Source organism: Podarcis tiliguerta (genome assembly GCF_965153285.1).
Source record: "Podarcis tiliguerta genome assembly, chromosome: Z".
NCBI classification, from domain to species: domain Eukaryota; kingdom Metazoa; phylum Chordata; class Lepidosauria; order Squamata; family Lacertidae; genus Podarcis; species Podarcis tiliguerta.
Window position 1 is genome coordinate 48,256,069 of NC_139553.1, and position 18,474 is coordinate 48,274,542.

The window sequence follows — 18,474 nt, forward strand, 5'->3', positions numbered from 1 at the left end:
CCTTTTGCAGTTGCCACCCCCTTGATTCCATTAAATTCCTAGTGCCCCAGTGTGAAAACCATTATCCAAATGGCAGTTTGCAGGACCCACTAGGGAAGTTAACAATAAAATTCAAAGCATTAACAATTAATTGCACATTTATTCAAAATCCAATTAAATCTATAGTTTAATTAATTCAACCAAGATGATGAACTTGACCCAGTGCCCCCAGCTTTGCAAAGCCTGAGTTTTTTTACACCTAACTGCTGACATCAAGCAGACCAGGTTGTGGTTTCTCACATCTGCCTCCTCAATTCTATTTCCCTCACCTTGTTGGGAAAAAAGGACATTTGCCCATCTCCAGTATCCCGGCAGACACTTGGAACAGGCATGGGGAATATTTGGCCCTTCTCCTGCTGAACTGGCCATGCTTGCTGGGGCTGAAGGGCCAGGGGTTCTTCACATCTGCTTTAGAATATGGTATGCGCACACACACACACACGAATCACAGATTCTTAGGAAGCTGAATTTTGCACTCTGGCTCATGTATACACATGTGCCCCTGCACACAGCTGCAACTATATGCTACATACCAACTACCTCATTCTAGAAACCCAGCCACTTCCCCTAGCATAGATATTACCAAGACAAACAACAGTGATGCAGTTTTGGTAATTAATACAGGTATCTATTTTATTTAAAAAAGTTACAAACAGGTGGACTGTAGGGTCGTCTTACAAAATAATGAAAGAAATCCGGGGGGGGGGGGTAATAGGTGATTTTTAGTTTACAATGCATTAGATCATAGTTCTAAGTTTTGCATTCACTAATTTTTCCAGGTTTTACTTTTTCACCAATAAAAGGTACAGCACACTGGTTAAGTTCAGGTTTCCTTTTAGGTACTTTTCACACATATCACGGCTCTCAGCTGTGTCCATGCAAAAGGTCACAATTGTACCCAGGGGGGTATTTCTCTCCCAAAAAACAGCTGCATTCACAGACCCTGGCCAGTTGCTCTGGGGGGAGAGGAGCAGGGCCTCAACACCCACCGTGCAAACAACAGAAAAGGTGGCTAAGGGAGACAATAATTCTTTCAGAATTATCTTGTGTTCTGCTGCCACTTTTCAGTCTAGGGGACAGATATCCCAGGGTGGTTTGGGAGACCTCTGAAAATGGCCTTTGTATGGAGAGTCCCACTGCAGTGATTTGAACACCCAAGAGAGATGCTGGAGGGTCAAAGGAAGCAGCCCACCAGAAGCTTTGCCCTCAACAAGCCCCGATGAAGCTAAAAGGGGGCTCAAGAGACAACTTTTTCAATTAACAAAGAGACCCAGGAGGCAGGCCTGGGGGTCCTGCAAATATGCACCTTGCGTTATCAGCTACTTCCACAAAGCTACTCCTCACTGCAACCCAAGAGGAAGCCTCAGCTAAACATTTGGTCCCTTATTCCATTTTGCAGTGAGGAAACTGACACTGGGCATAAGTTTTGCCATTCCTGGTAATATACCAACTGCTGATGTCAGTTAAGAATTTTAAATCACATTTTAACAAATGATCAATTAAGGAACAAAAGGGAAAGGGTTTGGTGGCAATGCAAGGTTTCTGCCCTCTTAGGAAATTAGATTATTTGGATCCTCTGTTCCCTTGGCACTACTAACATGTTACCATATAAATATACTTTGAGAACAGCCTTCAGTTTTGAAGTCTTCCATTAAAGTGCAAACCTAACATTAATTTCTAGTATCCCCATTGCAAATTTGGTAACCTGAAGCTTTAAACTTAAAACTGATTTTTTCTCAATAGGTTTCAAATGAGACTAAACATGCAGAATGCTGGTGCCTCTTTTTGAAGTTACAGTTGCCTCATATCTCAGGCTAGTACTTAATTGCAATAATTCATTGTCAACAGGTTATTGGCTTTTATAGGACAAGCCAGTATTTATCAAACATGTTCAAATTAATTAAACTTGGCTCTTAAACCTACAATTTGATACAGGTAAATGAGCCACAGTTATTCAGACTGTGGGGAGGAAAAGGCGGTTTCTCAAATCACTGCTGGAAAAAACTCCTACCTCAACGCTTCAACTATTTATATACTTTTCATTCTGCTTAATACCTGTGTTGCTGTTCTAAGTTTTCAAGTATCCAGACAAAATAGTTTAAATCAGGTAAACTCTGCAGAAGGCAATGGCTGTGTAATGCAATCGTGCATGGAGTTGATGCTCAACACTCTTGTCCGCTGTGCCAGCCCAGAGTACTGGAAACCAGGGGAGTGGGCAGGAAATAAGCAAACAGATATTGCTTCAAAACATTATTAGGAGAGAAACAGTATTTTAAGAACTAGAAAATGTTTTTTTGTTTTTGCATTTGATGTCATCTTAATCCTGTCAGGCAAACCCAAGTTAGCTTTTGCTTTTGAACAAAAGCCCCGTGGGCAACTCATTATTCTTTGCCGAGAAATACAATAACAGAAATTGAAAAATGTCCTGGTGATTTAACGTGAATGCTGCATCAGTTTAAAAGGGGAAAAACAAACAAACTCTGAATACCATGTGATAAGAAGGAAAACGCATACAAAGTGCTGGTCGGCTCGAGACCCAGTCCAATAACTTCCTATCTTCATGTAAGACCAATGACCAGCCACCACAGCTGCTAGCGAAATGTGATGTTAAAAACATCCGTACAATATGACTCATATCTATGACACCATCACATGTAAACAGAACATTTTGAAGTTTCAACCAGTGACATTTTGGAGGAGAAGAAAACTTTCTTTTTGCAAATCAAGCACGGATGTGAGGTAATATACAGAAGTAACCACTTGTTTAAGGCTCACTTTTATTCTCCATTAAAACTTTCACTTAAAAAGGCATTGAGTAGGTAATACTGAGTTTAAAATTTAATAAATACAAGTTCTGGAAATCAATTAAAGAAATCAAAACATATTTTTAAAATGAACTTTTGCATATTAGCCATTAATAGGAATTTAGAAAGCTATTTTAAAAAGAACGAGAAGGACTGAGAGATAAAGAACAGATTTCAGAATGTGTGGTAAACATGCTAAGCGTTTGTCGCAGGCCTACGGATGTCCACGGCCGCCGCTGACCTTTTTGCACCCACGCCTGGAAATGTGCTCTAAGAGAGAGACAGGATTTAGCAAGGCTCAGTTCTGCAGCCTGGGCTGAAAGGGTTTCTCCAAAGCAGCATCTGTGCAAATTCCTCTGAGTTTTTATCTGCAGTTAAGACAAAGAGCAAATCAAAGGCAGGCTCGGCTCTTTCAGGATACAGACCAGTGATTGGGCCAGGGGCCAGCCTATCCTTGTATTAAACAGACTCCACTACTTTGGTGCAACAGCCCACGCCCACTGTTTCTGGGCATACCTTACCCCCAAGGTAGTTGAGATTCAGTCAGGCCCTTTCGCCTTGTCCTCTGCAGCTCCCCCACCCTATCAAGCACACAAGGCTCCTTTACATTCCCTTTTCTCATGCTTCATTTGAGTGCACAAATTTTCCCCTGACATGTAAAAGGCGAAAGATTTATACGATCTGAGGTGAAACCAGAGTATTTTTCCCCTGACATGTAAGCCAATTTCATCATCAAGGCCAGGATTCTGCAATACTGTGAGTGGCACAGAGAAAGCAGGCGGTGATGCTTTTCAGACAGTGTTACACCTGGCAAAGTAAAATTTGCAAATGGCATCCCTCAGCAAGGAAGGCAGTCCACCCCCCACCCCCAGACATAACAGAAGAGAGACCACTGGTATTTCACTGGAAGCCCCCCCCCCCTAAGAGTGGAAGTTTCAGACCAGGGCAAAGGAGAGGCTGCACAATCTCATCGGTGTTATTCCATTTGCAGCAACTGATGTGAGTTTCAACACAAACTTTTAAACTGCAGAACAGAGTCAGCAACCACCCTGGAATATTTAAATGACAGCTGACACATCAGACTGTTTTCGTAACCTCTTGCCTCTTTTGAGCCAAGAGGCAACTTCAAATCAGCAGTGGCACTCTTGCGCTTCTTCAGATGCTTCTATTATTAAAGTGATTTGCATGACAGGGAATATGCTTAGAGCAGCTTGCGCAAGGCCTCTGGAGTCTGATCAACCTCAGAAGGCCCATATGCACATTCCTTTTAGACAGCCATCTTTATACCCAAAGCCAGGCAGCAGGAGGAAAGTCTCAAGAGAAGACCTGTTGCCTCTGGAGTGGTTCTCCTTGGACTAGGCTGGCTGCTTCGCTGGACTCCAGCTCCCATCAGCCCAAGGCAGCCTGGCCAATGGTCAGGAATGATGGCAGCTGCAGTCCAGCAAAATCTGGAAGGTACCAGGAAAAATGGAAAACCAGGAAACAGATGCTGAGGCAAGTACCTCAGGCCAGCCTCCCTCCTTACACACGGGGCTAAATGAGGCAGCCCGATGGCTGCCATCAACTTGCATCTCCACCTCATTTTCTGCGCTAGTCTGCATCCTGCTGGTGCGCTCATGAGGTTCCAAAAAACTATCAGTACTAACTATGAACTATCAGTAGCCTGTGCACCTTGTTAATCTAGTTACTAGGCACTGTTGCAAATAATGTGGTTTTGCCACTTATTTCCCACCTCACCAACTACTGCTGAAACTCCATTACACTTTTGAATAGCCTGTATGATCACATAAGGCACAGAGGTCCACTCTGCTGGTACCCAATGCAAGCACTTTAGGGCCTAACCAGTGGCTCTCCACCGAAAGGCAGGTGTACGCTTCAAGGCAAGTTAACTGAGGTGCTGCTGTGCATTCACATGATCCTCATTCAACTGGGGCAAGTTAACAATTATTTTCTGGGCAAACTTGAGAGGGGCAGAGTGCAAGCACTGCAAACAGAGGGCAGCAGCTTCAACCCTTTGCTACTCTGGCTAAAAGGCTTTTGAAAGGCCAGTCTCTGTGCAAGACTACGGGGAGCCATCAGCAATTGCTATAGGCCATGCTGGGCTAGGTGAACCAACAGTCTGATGCAATGTAAGGCAACTGAGAACAATAGCAGGGGTCTCCAAAGGAAAGCTAGTCAAACTCATTGCCAGAGCAAAAAATTCAGGGCGACAGCAAACCACAAGACATTGGTCAGATGTCCAGCAGAAGCCACCTGCCATGGCAATGTAGGCTGGCAAGAAACTGAACAAAGTGCGTTTCTGAGAGATCCAGTTGAGTCAAGTGCTTCCTTGGGAAGCACAAGTCTGAATCCTGGCCCAGGAACAAATTTGACCGGACAGCATAGGACAAGCTCCCTACACTGTCAAATGCGCTGCCACTCCTCACTTCTCAATCACAGGGTTGCTGCAAAAACAATGCTACTGCCCAGTTTGTTTAATAATAATAATAATAATAATAATAATAGAAGACACTGTAGTCCACCTTGAGCCTAACAGCTCCCTCCTACCCTTGAGTGGTATTCTGCTATCCATGGAGATTCCACCAACCTGCTTGGTATGGCCATGATTGAGGTTCTGCTTTCTCTTTTTCACTGGACAATACAAGTTGTACAACACTGGTCTTGCTTTTCAGGCAGGGATGCATAGTTCATTTGCCTCACGATCTCTGCAAAGAGTTCATCCACCATGGTCTTGCTCTTGGCAGATGTCTCCATGAATGGGCAGCCCCACTCCTGGGCCAGAGCGCGACCTTCCGCCGACAAAACCTCCCTTTCCGACTCCAGATCCACTTTATTCCCCACCAGGATGAGAGGAACCTTCTCGTATCTCTTTACACGGACAATTTGGTCCCTCATTGGCTTGATGTCCTGAAGAAGAAAAGAAAGCCATTGAAACCCTGCATTGAAAGCTGCAGCAGTGCTCAGACAGCAAACCAGTGCAACTGTGACCAAATGTTAAGCGATTTAGCCTACATGCCAGAAAGCAGATCTGGCTCCACTGAGAGGGCATGAAGTGACAGTTTTCATTTAGGGGGCAGAAATATCCCTGTAGGAATGGCAGGTTCAGGGAAGGGATTTGTGCTATGCCTTCAAGCATGTTATTTTGGGAGCTGGGCATGTTTAGCCTGGAGAAGAGGAGGTTAAGGGGGGATATGATAGCCATGTTCAAATATATAAAAGGATGTCACATAGAGGAGGGAGAAAGGTTGTTTTCTGCTGCTCCAGAGAAGCGGACACGGAGCAATGGATCCAAACTACAAGAAAGAAGATTCCACCTAAACATTAGGAAGAACTTCCTGACAGTAAGAGCTGTTCGACAGTGGAATTTGCTGCCAAGGAGTGTGGTGGAGTCTCCTTCTTTGGAGGTCTTTAAGCAGAGGCTTGACAACCATATGTCAGGAGTGTTCTGATGGTGTTTCCTGCTTGGCAGGGGGTTGGACTCGATGGCCCTTGTGGTCTCTTCCAACTCTATGATTCTATGATTCTATGATTTTGCTTTTTAAAAACCCATTTGTATATATTTTTGTATGAAGAAAGGTCCTTGTCAAAAACTGTACAACACAGGTACAAGAGACACATGAGAACAAAAAAGACAGATAGGCAGATGGCGGCATGTCAGAGGCTTGACAAGCCTTCCAAGTCTCTGGGTCTGTAAGAACAAGGGGTCTGTCACGACACCTGGCAACCCATGTGGGGAGGGTGTCCACAAGTTGTTTTGCAAGCCTCCACTGGAGCATGGGGAGAGTGTGACTATAAATAAGTCACTTGGGATCTATGGGATCTTGCACACTTCTAAGGTACAGAAATAATTAAGTATTGAAAGCTACAATTATTAATGCAATTGCATGGGAAGACTCACACCTACTTCCTTTTGATTAGGAGTGCTAAAAAAAGACACACACATCCAGTGCAAGTGGGTCCCACTGCCCCACTTGAGGATTCAATAGAGGCTTGAGGTCTTGAGGGGTTATTAAGTTGTCTTTCTGCTAGAACATGCAAGATATCATGAGCAGAGAAGAGAGGCAGCCAAGTGCAATAGAAAAGAAATGCCAAGGAAAGAAGCCTGGAATCAAGATAATCTTTTATCTAGCTATGCATCCACCACGGATATACTCCACTCTCTGCGTGGGTGTAATAGAGTCTGCCAAGAAGCTGGAGTCCACCCAACTCAGCAAGTTAGCTGGTGCCAGGAAGGAGTCTTTGCACAGCTCTTAGGGAGGGCCAGCTTCTAATCCTTCCCATGCATTCCTTCCCACTCCAGGTTACAGGAATCACTATTAAGATGCTCAATTGCAGCTCTGCATGCTTGGACTTCAGACATGAAGGTTTCAATAGCATGCTCAGACTCTCCCCCCCCCCCAAAAAAAAATTATTATTGGGAACTCAAGCAGTTAAGAGCTAACTGGCAAAGACCAAATTGTTTTATGGTTGTGAACTGAGCATATTTGAAGACTGCTATGTTACCTAAGCCACCACCAATACAAAAACTATTTTCACTCTTTAAAAACTCAGCAACAAAGCATCTGACATATCCTGACACAACTCACAACTTGTCAATAGCTTTTAGCAATCAGTATCTGCAGTCATTCCTTCTGACCCAAACTGTCTCCTGTAACAAAGTGTGGTCAGATTTTTAAGAAAACAAGTTATATGATTAGATATTCAAAAACTTTTGTGTATGTTTTGGTAAATAATGTTCAGCTAAAAACACAGTTTGGTGTTTTTAGCTAAAACCACAGCTCTGGTTTTCCCAGTAGTGATGTATGGAAGTGAGAGCTGGACCATAAAGAAGGCTGATCGTCGAAGAATGGATGCTTTTGAATTATGGTTCTGGAGGAGACTCTTGAGAATCCCATGGACTGCAAGAAGATCAGACCTATCTATTCTGAAGGAAATCAGCCCTGAGTGCTCATTGGAAGGCCAGATCCTGAAGCTGAGGCTCCAATACTGTGGCCACCTCATGAGAAAAGAAGACTTCCTGGAAAAGACCCTGATGTTAGGAAAGATGGAGGGCACAAGGAGAAGAGGACGAGATGGTTGGATAGCGTTCTTGAAGCTACCAGGATGAGTTTGACCAAACTGTGGGAGACAGTGGAAGACAGAAGTGCCTGGCGTGCTCTGGTCCAGGGGGTCACGAAGAGTCGGACACGACTAAACAACAAGAAAAAACCACAGTGCTGCCAAACTGTGATTGTGGATAACAGCTTCTTAAAGTCTAGTTGCACTCCTAACAGAGAAATATATTTTCAGTTGCTTGAGATTTTTGGGGAGAGGGGAAACGCACAAAAAGTCCCGGGGGAGGGGGCAGGAAGCATAGATGAAACAGCATTTCTTACCTGGAAAGATTGTTGGTTCACCAAACTGTAAACTAGGATGAAGCCTTGGCCATTTTTAATGTAGAGATCACGCATGGAAGCAAACTGTTCCGTCCCTGCGGTATCCAAGATTTCAAGTACTGATGGGGAGCAGTCCACTTCAATCTCCTTGCGGTAGAAGTCTTCGATGGTGGGGTCGTACTTCTCAATGAACGTCCCGGTGACAAACTGCACGGTCAAAGCCGACTTGCCCACCCCCCCACTCCCTAAAACCACGACTTTGTACTCCCTCATGGGCGCTGGCGATCCCCCTGCACAGCATAAAACAGGGAGGCCGCGAGCCGGGGAGCAGCTGGCGGGCAGGTGGGCGCAGAGGAGGACGAGGAGGAGCAGCTGGGGCAGAGGAATGCCGAGTCAGGGGGCTGGCACGCCCCCCGAGAGGAATCGGGGAAAGCCGCGGGGAGAAGGGAAGCCGAGTGGGGAATCCTCATAGGGCTGGACGCCCCGCTGGCTTCTCCCCCACCTTTTCCAGGGGGGCTCGCAGCTGCCTTTGCCCAGAGGAGGAATTTTATTCCGGGGGGGGGCGGGGTTGGAGCCGAGGCGCGCCAAGCAGAAGGTGGGCTTGGCTTTCCTGAGAGAGGAGGAAGAGGGAAGCCTGCGCCTGAGATCGGGTCCCTCGCAAGGGGCTTCTGCCCTGGGGGGCGGGGCGAGGGGGCTCAAGGCCGCGCGGGATCGCGGGGTGCGCGCGCCCGTGAGGCGGCGGCGGCGGCTGCTGCTCCTGCCTCCGCCGCCTGCTCCGTCCTGCCTACGGGGAGGAGCAGAGAAAAGAGCCCGCGAGGGGCGGCTCAGAGATGCCCTCGCCGGCCCGCCAAGCCTTCCAGCCCGGCCCCTCGCCGCCCCCTCACCTGCGCCAAGCCCCGGCCGCCGCCGCCGCCGCCTCACTGAGCCATGGCCGGCCGCCGCGCTCTGCTCAGGGGTGGGGAACCGCCCGCCTGCCCGGAAGGCTTACGCAGCAGTACCACTCACACGGCTTCCGGGAGGGAGCGGAAGGGACAGTCGATGCCGCGACACCGGGCGGGCGGAGGGAAAAGGAAACGGTTACGGCACCAGGACGCATGCGCTATTAGCGACATCTGCGCAGGCGCAGGAAGAGCGAGGCCTCACTTCCGGCGTGCGAAACGCACTTCCGCCGCTCTGTCCACCCGCCTTCACCATGCGGCTCATTGACGTTTCTGGTTCTGTCTTCCGAGGCAGGCTGGCGCCGACAACGACGTCATTTCCGGCTAGGCCGTTCAGAAAAAGCTACTTCAGCGGGTCGCAGGTCTGGCGAGGGAGGTGCCTCCAGTCCAGACCTTTTCGGTGTCACCACTTCCGCTCTGAGGCGGTGCGGTTCCCATGGCAACGCGGGCGGGGGAGGAGCTCGTCGATCATAGAGACCTTTTCGGAAGGTCAGATTCTCGCCCGGCGCCCCCTGGGCGGACTTCCGCCGCGAGACACGGAAGACCCCGGAGCCCCTTAGGGCGGCGGCGGCGGCGGCGGCAGCGGAGGGCGGAGCTTATTTGGCGCAGCGGCGGCGAAGGTTTGCTGCCTGGCCTCGCCGCCGCCGTTCCTCCGAGGAGCTCAAGGGGGCGCGCGTCACGGAGTCCGAGGGGCCCCGAGGGGCTCCGTGGCCGAGCCGGGATTCGAACCCGCAGGCCTTAAGCCCCTCACCCGCCACGAGGGGTCCTTCCGAGACGCAGCGCTGCCTCCCCCTCGCTCCCTCTTTTTGAAACCACGCCGCGAACACTTTAACCTCGCTGCTGTAAAAGATCGCCATGCATACAGGGGGACGCGGGTGGCGCTGTGGGTTAAACCACAGAGCCTAGCTGTACACCAGCTCCCTTGGCCTCTACAGCGAGGTGGGCAGCGCAGCGCCAGAGTCGCCCGCGACTGACCTGAACGATTAGGGGTCCCTTTACCTTTACATACACACGTAATGCATATATACATACATACATATACATACATATACTTTCCATAGTTAACACCATACTCAAGGTGGCTTGCGGCGTGAAAAACATTAAATAAATACAAAAGCAGCAAATGTAATCTTAAATAAATGAAACAAAAGCGAACCATCAAATCAAACCATTTCCATAAACATTTTAAGATTAGGGATACAATAAATATATCAAAAGCATCAACAATCCCCCTCCCCTTTGCTTTAGAGAAGTAGGCATTTAAGGGCATAGATATTTTGCACTTGTGAAAAATTGTCCCTGTGACTCAGTGTGCGTCACACAATGCCACACCTTTGCACCAGTGGACCTTTCAGGGCTGCAAGATGTATCATATCAAGCTAAATCTGAAACACCTCACAATGCCTTAATGTTTGTTTCACTTGGTTTGCCATCAATCAGAGTTCATAAACAGAACACCCAACAGATAATGGAAAAGGAAAAGGTTTTACCAGCAAGAGATGGGAACAACAGAATTACTCATAAAACACCACCCACACTGCCACCAAGGCTGGCCAATTTTCATCTCTCAATAGACAGGCAAAGGCAGAGATGCTGAACCACCATTGTTCCACTGGACTGGCAACTGAATCTTACTCCAACTCTGCAAACAGAACAAAATCCCACAGGATACCTGAGGGCAGGTTAAGAGACTCAAGGGTGTAATGGAGAGCAGCTGCTGCCCCTGTAGGTTTTCCAGGTCAGAAGCATCCCAGAGCCTGAGATTCCAGGGCTTAAACCTGAGATCCAGCAGTGGCCCCTGGTAATTTCTTGGAGGCGGTCCCTGGAGGTCGACCCTAACTGGCAGAGGGGAACAGAGGAGGGCAAACCCTCAAGTGTCTATGCGTTGCAGCCAGCTCCTGTTGGGCTTAAACTTGCAAGCTGCATGCACAGTCTTCTCAATTACTACTACTACTACTATCCCTCTCGCAATCTGGAGATTCAAGCCCTTTCCCTGCCACCTGGCAGGGGCCCAGGCAAACTTTAAGCCCCTGCAAACACTCTCTACCATCTATCCAGGCAACCAAGAAGCACGGTTAAGAGTCCAAAGACATAGCCTGGCCCACCAAGCACACTCAAGGATCAGTGACAGTTGTGTCCTGGGGAGAATCCTGAGGGTCAGATAAAGACGCTGAGGTTCCCTACCTGTTTCACTAGTATGACTGGCACCATTGTTGCCATTTTGGCACCAGGCTAAGCCTTGTTTGCCCATAAATTTCACATGTTGGCAGCTGCTGATGGTCTTCTGTTTTCATCAGCTTCATTTGATGGTGCATTTTAGAATGCCTTAGAATCTGTAGAGTTGGGAGGAACCCCAAGGATCATCTGGTTCAACCTCCTGCAATATTGGAAACATGCCCTAAAGAGTCCCTGGGTGGTCTTAAACGGCTAACCTTTTAGCTAACAACCAGATCCTTTGGCCCATTGCGCCTGGGTCTTCCCCCTTTGAGTCCAGGAACATTTGCCTGCCTTTAATCTGCAGGGACCTCACCTGTTCTCCAATAATCCTCTAATATTAGACTGAGGCTCTGAGATTACATCCTCAAGCTCCTTGAGTACCCTTAGGTGCAGCTCATCAGGCCCTGGAGATCTGAATTCATTTAAAGTTGCTAGGTGTTCCCTTACCACCACTTTTCCTATCTTGAGCTGCAGCTCTCTCTTCAGTGCTGCCTTGTACTTTATAATTGGATCGGTTGTTTCTGCTTTATGTTCTGCACCCCGCCCTGGTATCTCTGTAGATGAAGGGTGGGTTAAAAATAATAATATGCTGAATGAATGATTAAATAAAACCTATAATCTTCCAGTCCAGATTGCAAATGCATTTTTCAAAAACCATCTGTTCTGTAGGGGTGCACCTTGGACTAAAGAACACAATGTGCCTCTCTGATGACATGCGCTTGTTGGGGAAATTATTGAAATTATACAATGAAAATTGAAATGTGTGTGAGAAGGGTTGAGCAAATTGCATAGCTGTCAACTTACAGATTTGAAAATAAGGGACCAGCAGCCTTGAAAATAAGGGACCAGCAGCCAAAATAAGAGACCTGCAGCCTCACCTGTTCCAGGCACTCCAGTCTTCTTGTCCTCCTGCAAGGTAGCTTCGAGAACACTGTCTAATCAACTTTGTAACCAGAGGTTCAACTGAATAGAATCTGAATCACATGCACCACAAGGCCTAAGCAGCCTCAACTTAAGATGGCTCCCCAGCCTGGCTTTGCACTGCAAAGTTTGCAGCAGCACGTGCAACAAAATGGCGTCCAGCATTCAAAAACCCCCTCAGCTTGCATTAACTAGCCACACACAAGGCATGCAAGCTCCACCCTCCAGTCATTCTTAGACTTCTTATTGGGTGAGCAACACAGCCAAGCAACACAGTTGGAGCCTCCCTCCTCCCTGGCCAGCCGGCAGGGAGGGAGGGAGAGGAGCTGCTTCCTTTGAAATTTAAGGGACATCATTTAAGGGACATTTAAGGGACATCCATCAATAAGGGACAGCAGCGGGACATGGCGCTGGAATAAGGGACTGTCCCTTCAAATAAGGGACACTTGACAGCTATGAAGTTGTGTTTGTAAGGGAACCAGGAGAGAAGGAAAAAGCAGCATGAAGGCAAGAGAAACTGTTAGAGGAGGAAGAAGAACTTTGTTATGCCTTTGTTTTGCTTAGCTGGGGAAAAAAGCTGTTATTTAGGAATACTAAAGGTATAAATATTGCTGTTTCTTTTACCTGGCACCTTCCTCTTTGCCTAAGGGTGGGTGGGTTAAGTGGTGTCCATTGCAGTGCTAAATAAGTGCCTGTTAATTGATCTGACTTGTGTCTGGTATTGATTGGCCATCGGTATTGAGGAATCACCCTGATATTTCCCCTAACACCTTCCCCAGTCTGGTACCCTCTAAGTGTCTTGGACTCTGCCTTCCACCAAACCCAGTCATCATGGCACTGTGACATTGGGGATGATAAGAGCATGGCTGTACTGGCAGGGGCTGATGGGAATTGTACTCCAAAACATCTGAGGGCCACCAAGTTGAGTAAGGCTGGCACATTCACTAATCATACCAGTTATTGACCCTGGTCAGTGTTAGCTCTGTACATAGAACATGGTCTGATACTTGAATCATATGATCTGCCAATTTATCTAAAGCAGTAGTTCTCCAACACCTTCCTGCCCCCACTATGGACCACTTGGAAATTGTCATGTCTTGACAGACCATTTAATGATTTTCATGCCTGTTAGCATTCCATCCATCAGCATGGTGACCACACACTTGAGGTGGTAGGTTCCACCATAAGCAGCAGCCTCTCCGTTGATGCTGAGCTGGACAAGCATATTGGCAAGGCAGCTGTGGCAATAACTTGCCTCTCCCCAGGGTCTGGGGAGAATGTGATGCTAATGTCCAATACCAAGATGAAGGCCTACAGCTCTTGCATGTTGAGCACAATGCTTTAGGGAAGTGAGTCATGGGCAATTTACATCCACCAGGAGCCATGCCTCAATGCCTTCCACATGTACTGTGTCAGGAAGATTTTGGGTGTCGTGGCAGGGCAGAGTCTCAAACAAAGATGTGTGCTCCTAAGCCCACATTCCCATCATGTTTGCAGTCTCAAGCGATGTCTATGCTGGCTTGGTCATGAACACAGAATGGAAGATGGCAGGATCCTCAAAGACTTGCTCTATGGAGAGGTGCCTAACTAACATTAGGCAGGCACCATAAATGAACTCTTTTTACCTCCTGCGAAAAACATTTAGAAGCCTGAGACAGGTAGAACAGTGACATATGTTTTAATCTGGCTTATAATTGATTATAGTTTTTCACTTATTGATTTTTCAAGTTTCTAAATAGTTTTTAACTTTTTAAAACTGATAATTTCATTACTTTGTTTTTGTAAACTGCTTTCTTTTTTACAATCTAGCAGTTTATAAGTTTTATTAAATAAAATAAATAAATAAATAACAAGCTACTTCTGAGCATTTCCTGATTTTAGGAATAAGTTTTCCCTACCAAACCAAGTTAAACCTACAGGCAGTCATGGGCACCGACCTAGTTGGCTTTAAGAGGATTAGACACCTTCAAGGAGGAGAGGGCCATCTACACTCTGCCTCCACGGCTGCAGAAGGAGAGAGGGCTCTTGAGAGGGCTCAAATCCTGCTTGTGGGTTTCTCACAGGCACCTGGTTGGCCACTGTGAGAACAGGAATCTGAACTGGATGGGCCACTGGCCTGATCCTGCAGGCTCTCCTTTTGCTATTACTTTCCTCACACGAAAGGTCACTTCTGGTTAGCCTACGTTAGGTGGGACCTGGGAATAGTTGCATTGTTGTTGCTGGAAACTCATGCTGGTGTCCTGCAAATGAGCCAGTGACCTGTAGATCCTTCGCTAACTTCTGCCCAACTCCCTGCCCCCTTGTAGATCTCAGGAGCAGCAACTGGGGTGGTGGTGGTAAAAGAGTGGCCATATCTGATTCATGGAATTCTGGAAAAATTGAATGGGTGTGTGTTACCTGGATTACCATCTAAAGTATTTAGGGGAATAAATGTATTTAAGAAGCTATCTAGAGTCAATTGGGGTAATAGATAGGGGTAATGGAAGCAGAATTGAATTGATTTGGAACAGGGTCTCTTGAAAATTTAATTGGGGTAAATGAACTGAAGAGGAGCTGATTTATCTAGGATGAGGTGCAAATTAACTGAAGAATTAACCAGGGTGATTTGGGTGAGAAATAAGTTGGTTTGCTAACTTCCAAATCTCCATCAGTATGTATACATTAGTATATTTACCTTTTATGCAACTTTGTGTCAGTGGCCCTGGGTCCCAAATCCTTTAAGTGCCTTTTAAAGCCCATTGTTTGCACTGAAACTTTATAACCTGCCTCCTTGTTCAGCTGCTATCCCTGGTTTTACCATTGTTAAGGGGCATGGATCATTTCTGCAGCCCCAGAGCCTCCCTTATCTTACTTGTTGAAAAAGCGATACACCGGGTCTGGTTAAAAAGAGATCTTCTAGTGTGGGAGTGCCTATTCTTTGGAACTCCCTGCCTACTGATGTTAGGCAGGTGCCTTCATTGGCACTTTCATTATACACCTTTAGGTGCCAGGCAGAAACATTCCCCTTTAACCAGGTCTTTGGCTGGTTGACATCTAATGCCCCTTTAAAATGTGTTGGGCTGTTTTTGGTTTTATTTTGATTATGTATGCTGTGCTTTTATATTGTGATTTTATCCTGTGAACCGCCCTGATACAGGTATAGGGCATAATGCAAATTTAATAATTAAATAAACATGGTGCACTAGTGAAAGGCACCACTAGTGCAACAGAGCTTTCAACACTCTCTTCTCTCTGTGCACCCCCCAAACCTGCCCCAAATATGATCTGGAAGGTCAGGAGGACCCCCAGAACAGCACAGGGTGGTGGTAAAGGAGAACTAGGATTGTTCCATCTGGCAAGTAGGAATGTTTGCACAGACAGAATGATCAGAAAAGATAAATATGGAAATTCTCACTGAAAAGTGCAATTTTTTCCATGCAGTTTATTTTTTATTTAAACACTTCTGTTTGGTTGAACCAAAGGTGAAGATGTTCTCTGGAAGGCCTGCAGGTGCCATCTTGGCAGTTAAGATAGGTAAGGTAAAGGGACCCCTGATCATTAGGTTCAGTCGCAGACGACTCTGGGGTTGCGGTGCTCATCTCGCTTTATTGGCCGAGGGAGCCGGCGTACAGCTTCCGGGTTATGTGGCCAGCATGACTAAGCCGCTTCAGGCAAACCAGAGCAGCGCACGGAAACACTGTTTACCTTCCCACTGGAGCGGTACCTGTTTATCTACAGTGGTACCTCGGGTTAAGTACTTAAGTACTTAATTTGTTCTGTAGGTCTGTTCTTAACCTGAAGCACCACTTTAGCTAATGGGACCTCCCGCTGCCGCCGTGCCTCATTCTGAAGCAAAGTTCTTAACCCGAGGTACTATTTCTGGGTTAGCGGAGTCTGTAACCTGAAGCGAATGTATCCTGAGGTACCACTGTTCTTGCACTTTGACGTGCTTTTGAACTGCTAGGTTGGCAGGAGCTGGGACCAAGCAATAGGAGCTCACCCCGTCGCGGGGAATCAAACCGCTGACCTTCTGATCGGCACGTCCTAGGCTCTGTGGTTTAACCCAACGGTGCCACCCGCGTCCCTGTCAAGATAACCCAGAACTAATTGGCAGTTGTGGGACTGACCTCATATATGTTTATGTATTCACTCCCTTTGATATATGCTAATTGGCTTGCTTTTATGCTGTGCTTATCTGTGGACCTTGGGATGCTGGGCTTAATAATAATAATAATAATAATAATAATAATAATAATAATAATTTATTTATGCCCCACCCATCTGGCTGGGTTTCCCCAGCCACTCTAGCCACTCTCTTAGAGAGGGGAGAAGTTTTGGACAATTGCCACCTATGGCCTTGCTGGCCAGGTGTGAAGGGAGGTTCTAGGTAAACTGCTGTATGCAGCTTTGTGCATAAAGAATGTATAACCATTTTCTTGGCAAGCCACCTCTTTGTTGTGGTGTCTGACCCACATCTGGAAAGGCTGGGAGACCTGGCAGGTTGACTTGTTCTAAGTCTACACCTTTCTTTTAATAAAGCACTAGAACTGATTACTCTAGAATCATAGAATTGTAGAGTGGGACCCCAAGGGTCATCGAGTCCAACCCCTGCAATGCAGGAATCTCAACCAAAGCATCCTTGACAGATGGCCACCCAACTTCTGCTTAAAAACCTCCAAGGAAGGAGAGTCCACCACCTTCCAAGGGAGACCATTCCACTTTTGAACAGCTCTTACTGTCAGAAAGTTCTTCCTGATGTTTAGTTGGAATCTTCTTTCTTGTAACTTGAAGCCATTGGTTTGAGTGCTACCCTTCAGAGCAGGAGAAAACAAGCTCTGGCATTTTTGACATCCCTCTTTGGTATCCCTGCATCAACTACTCCCAAGAGTCCACATGGAAACAGAATGGAGCAATAAATTTTAAAAGTCTGGTACAGGGAGGTGTATTTCTAGTTAAATTATTATAATTATTTCATAGAATCATAGAATATTAGCATTGGAAGGGACCCAAAGGATCCCTTTGCAATGCAGGAATCTCAGCTAAAGCATCCATGACAGATGGCCATCCAACCTCTGCTTAAAAGCCTCTAAGGAAGGAGAGGCCACAACCTCCCGAGGGAGACCGTTCCAATGCAGAACAGCTCTTACAGTCAGAATGTTTTGCACATATTGATATAAATCATCTCACACAAATGTTCAGTATAAGTGTGGGGTGTTGAACTGTGTATTGTTCATCAAGTCCAGGCTGATGCGAGTTGTAATCCAAAACATTGTGAGGGCACCAGGTTGGTGGCAGCTGTTCTGCTGCAAAGCACCCAGAGATCTACCAGTTCATCTACCTCATCTATCTTCTGCCTGCCCTCAAATAAAGGGGCTTTCAATGTTGATTACATAGGTGTAAGAGGGAGGATAGTTACTAGCCATAGAATCATAGAATCATAGAGTTGGAAGAGACCACAAGGGCCATCGAGTCCAACCCCCTGCCAAGCAGGAAACACCATCAGAGCACTCCTGACATATGGTTGTCAAGCCTCTGCTTAAAGACCTCCAAAGAAGGAGACTCCACAACACTCCTTGGCAGCAAATTCCACTGTCGAACAGCTCTTACTGTCAGGAAGTTCTTCCTAATGTTTAGGTGGAATCTTCTTTCTTGTAGTTTGGATCCATTGCTCCGTGTCCGCTTCTCTGGAGCAGCAGAAAACAACCTTCCTCCCTCCTCTATGTGACATCCTTTTATATATTTGAACATGGCTATCATATCACCCCTTAACCTCCTCTTCTCCAGGCTAAACATGCCCAGCTCCCTTAGCCGTTCCTCATAAGGCATTGTTTCCAGGCCTTTGACCATTTTGGTTGCCCTCCTCTGGACATGTTCCAGTTTGTCAGTGTCCTTCTTGAACTGTGGTGCCCAGAACTGGACACAGTACTCCAGGTGAGGTCTGACCAGAGCAGAATACAATGGCACTATTACTTCCCTTGATCTAGATGCTATACTCCTATTGATGCAGCCCAGCATTGCATTGGCTTTTTTAGCTGCCGCGTCACACTGTTGGCTCATGTCAAGTTTGTGGTCAACCAAGACTCCTAGATCCTTTTCACATGTACTGGTCTCAAGCCAGGTGTCACCCATCTTGTATTTGTGCCTCTCATTTTTTTTGCCCAAGTGCAATACTTTACATTTCTCCCTGTTAAAATTCATCTT

General features: G+C 46.7%; 1 protein-coding gene across 1 annotated transcript; it reads right to left on the bottom strand.

Moving 5' to 3' along the window:
• Positions 1-645: 645 nt before the first annotated feature.
• RAP2C (RAP2C, member of RAS oncogene family) lies at positions 646-8,725 on the bottom strand. Its single transcript, XM_083422710.1, has 3 exons — positions 8,219-8,725; positions 5,431-5,750; positions 646-3,211 (listed from the first exon to the last, which is right to left on the bottom strand). The coding sequence occupies exons 1-2, from the start codon at positions 8,489-8,491 to the stop codon at positions 5,472-5,474; spliced, it is 552 nt and encodes a 183-aa protein (XP_083278836.1). The 5' UTR covers positions 8,492-8,725; the 3' UTR covers positions 646-3,211; positions 5,431-5,471.
• Between the last annotated feature and the right edge of the window lie 9,749 nt (positions 8,726-18,474).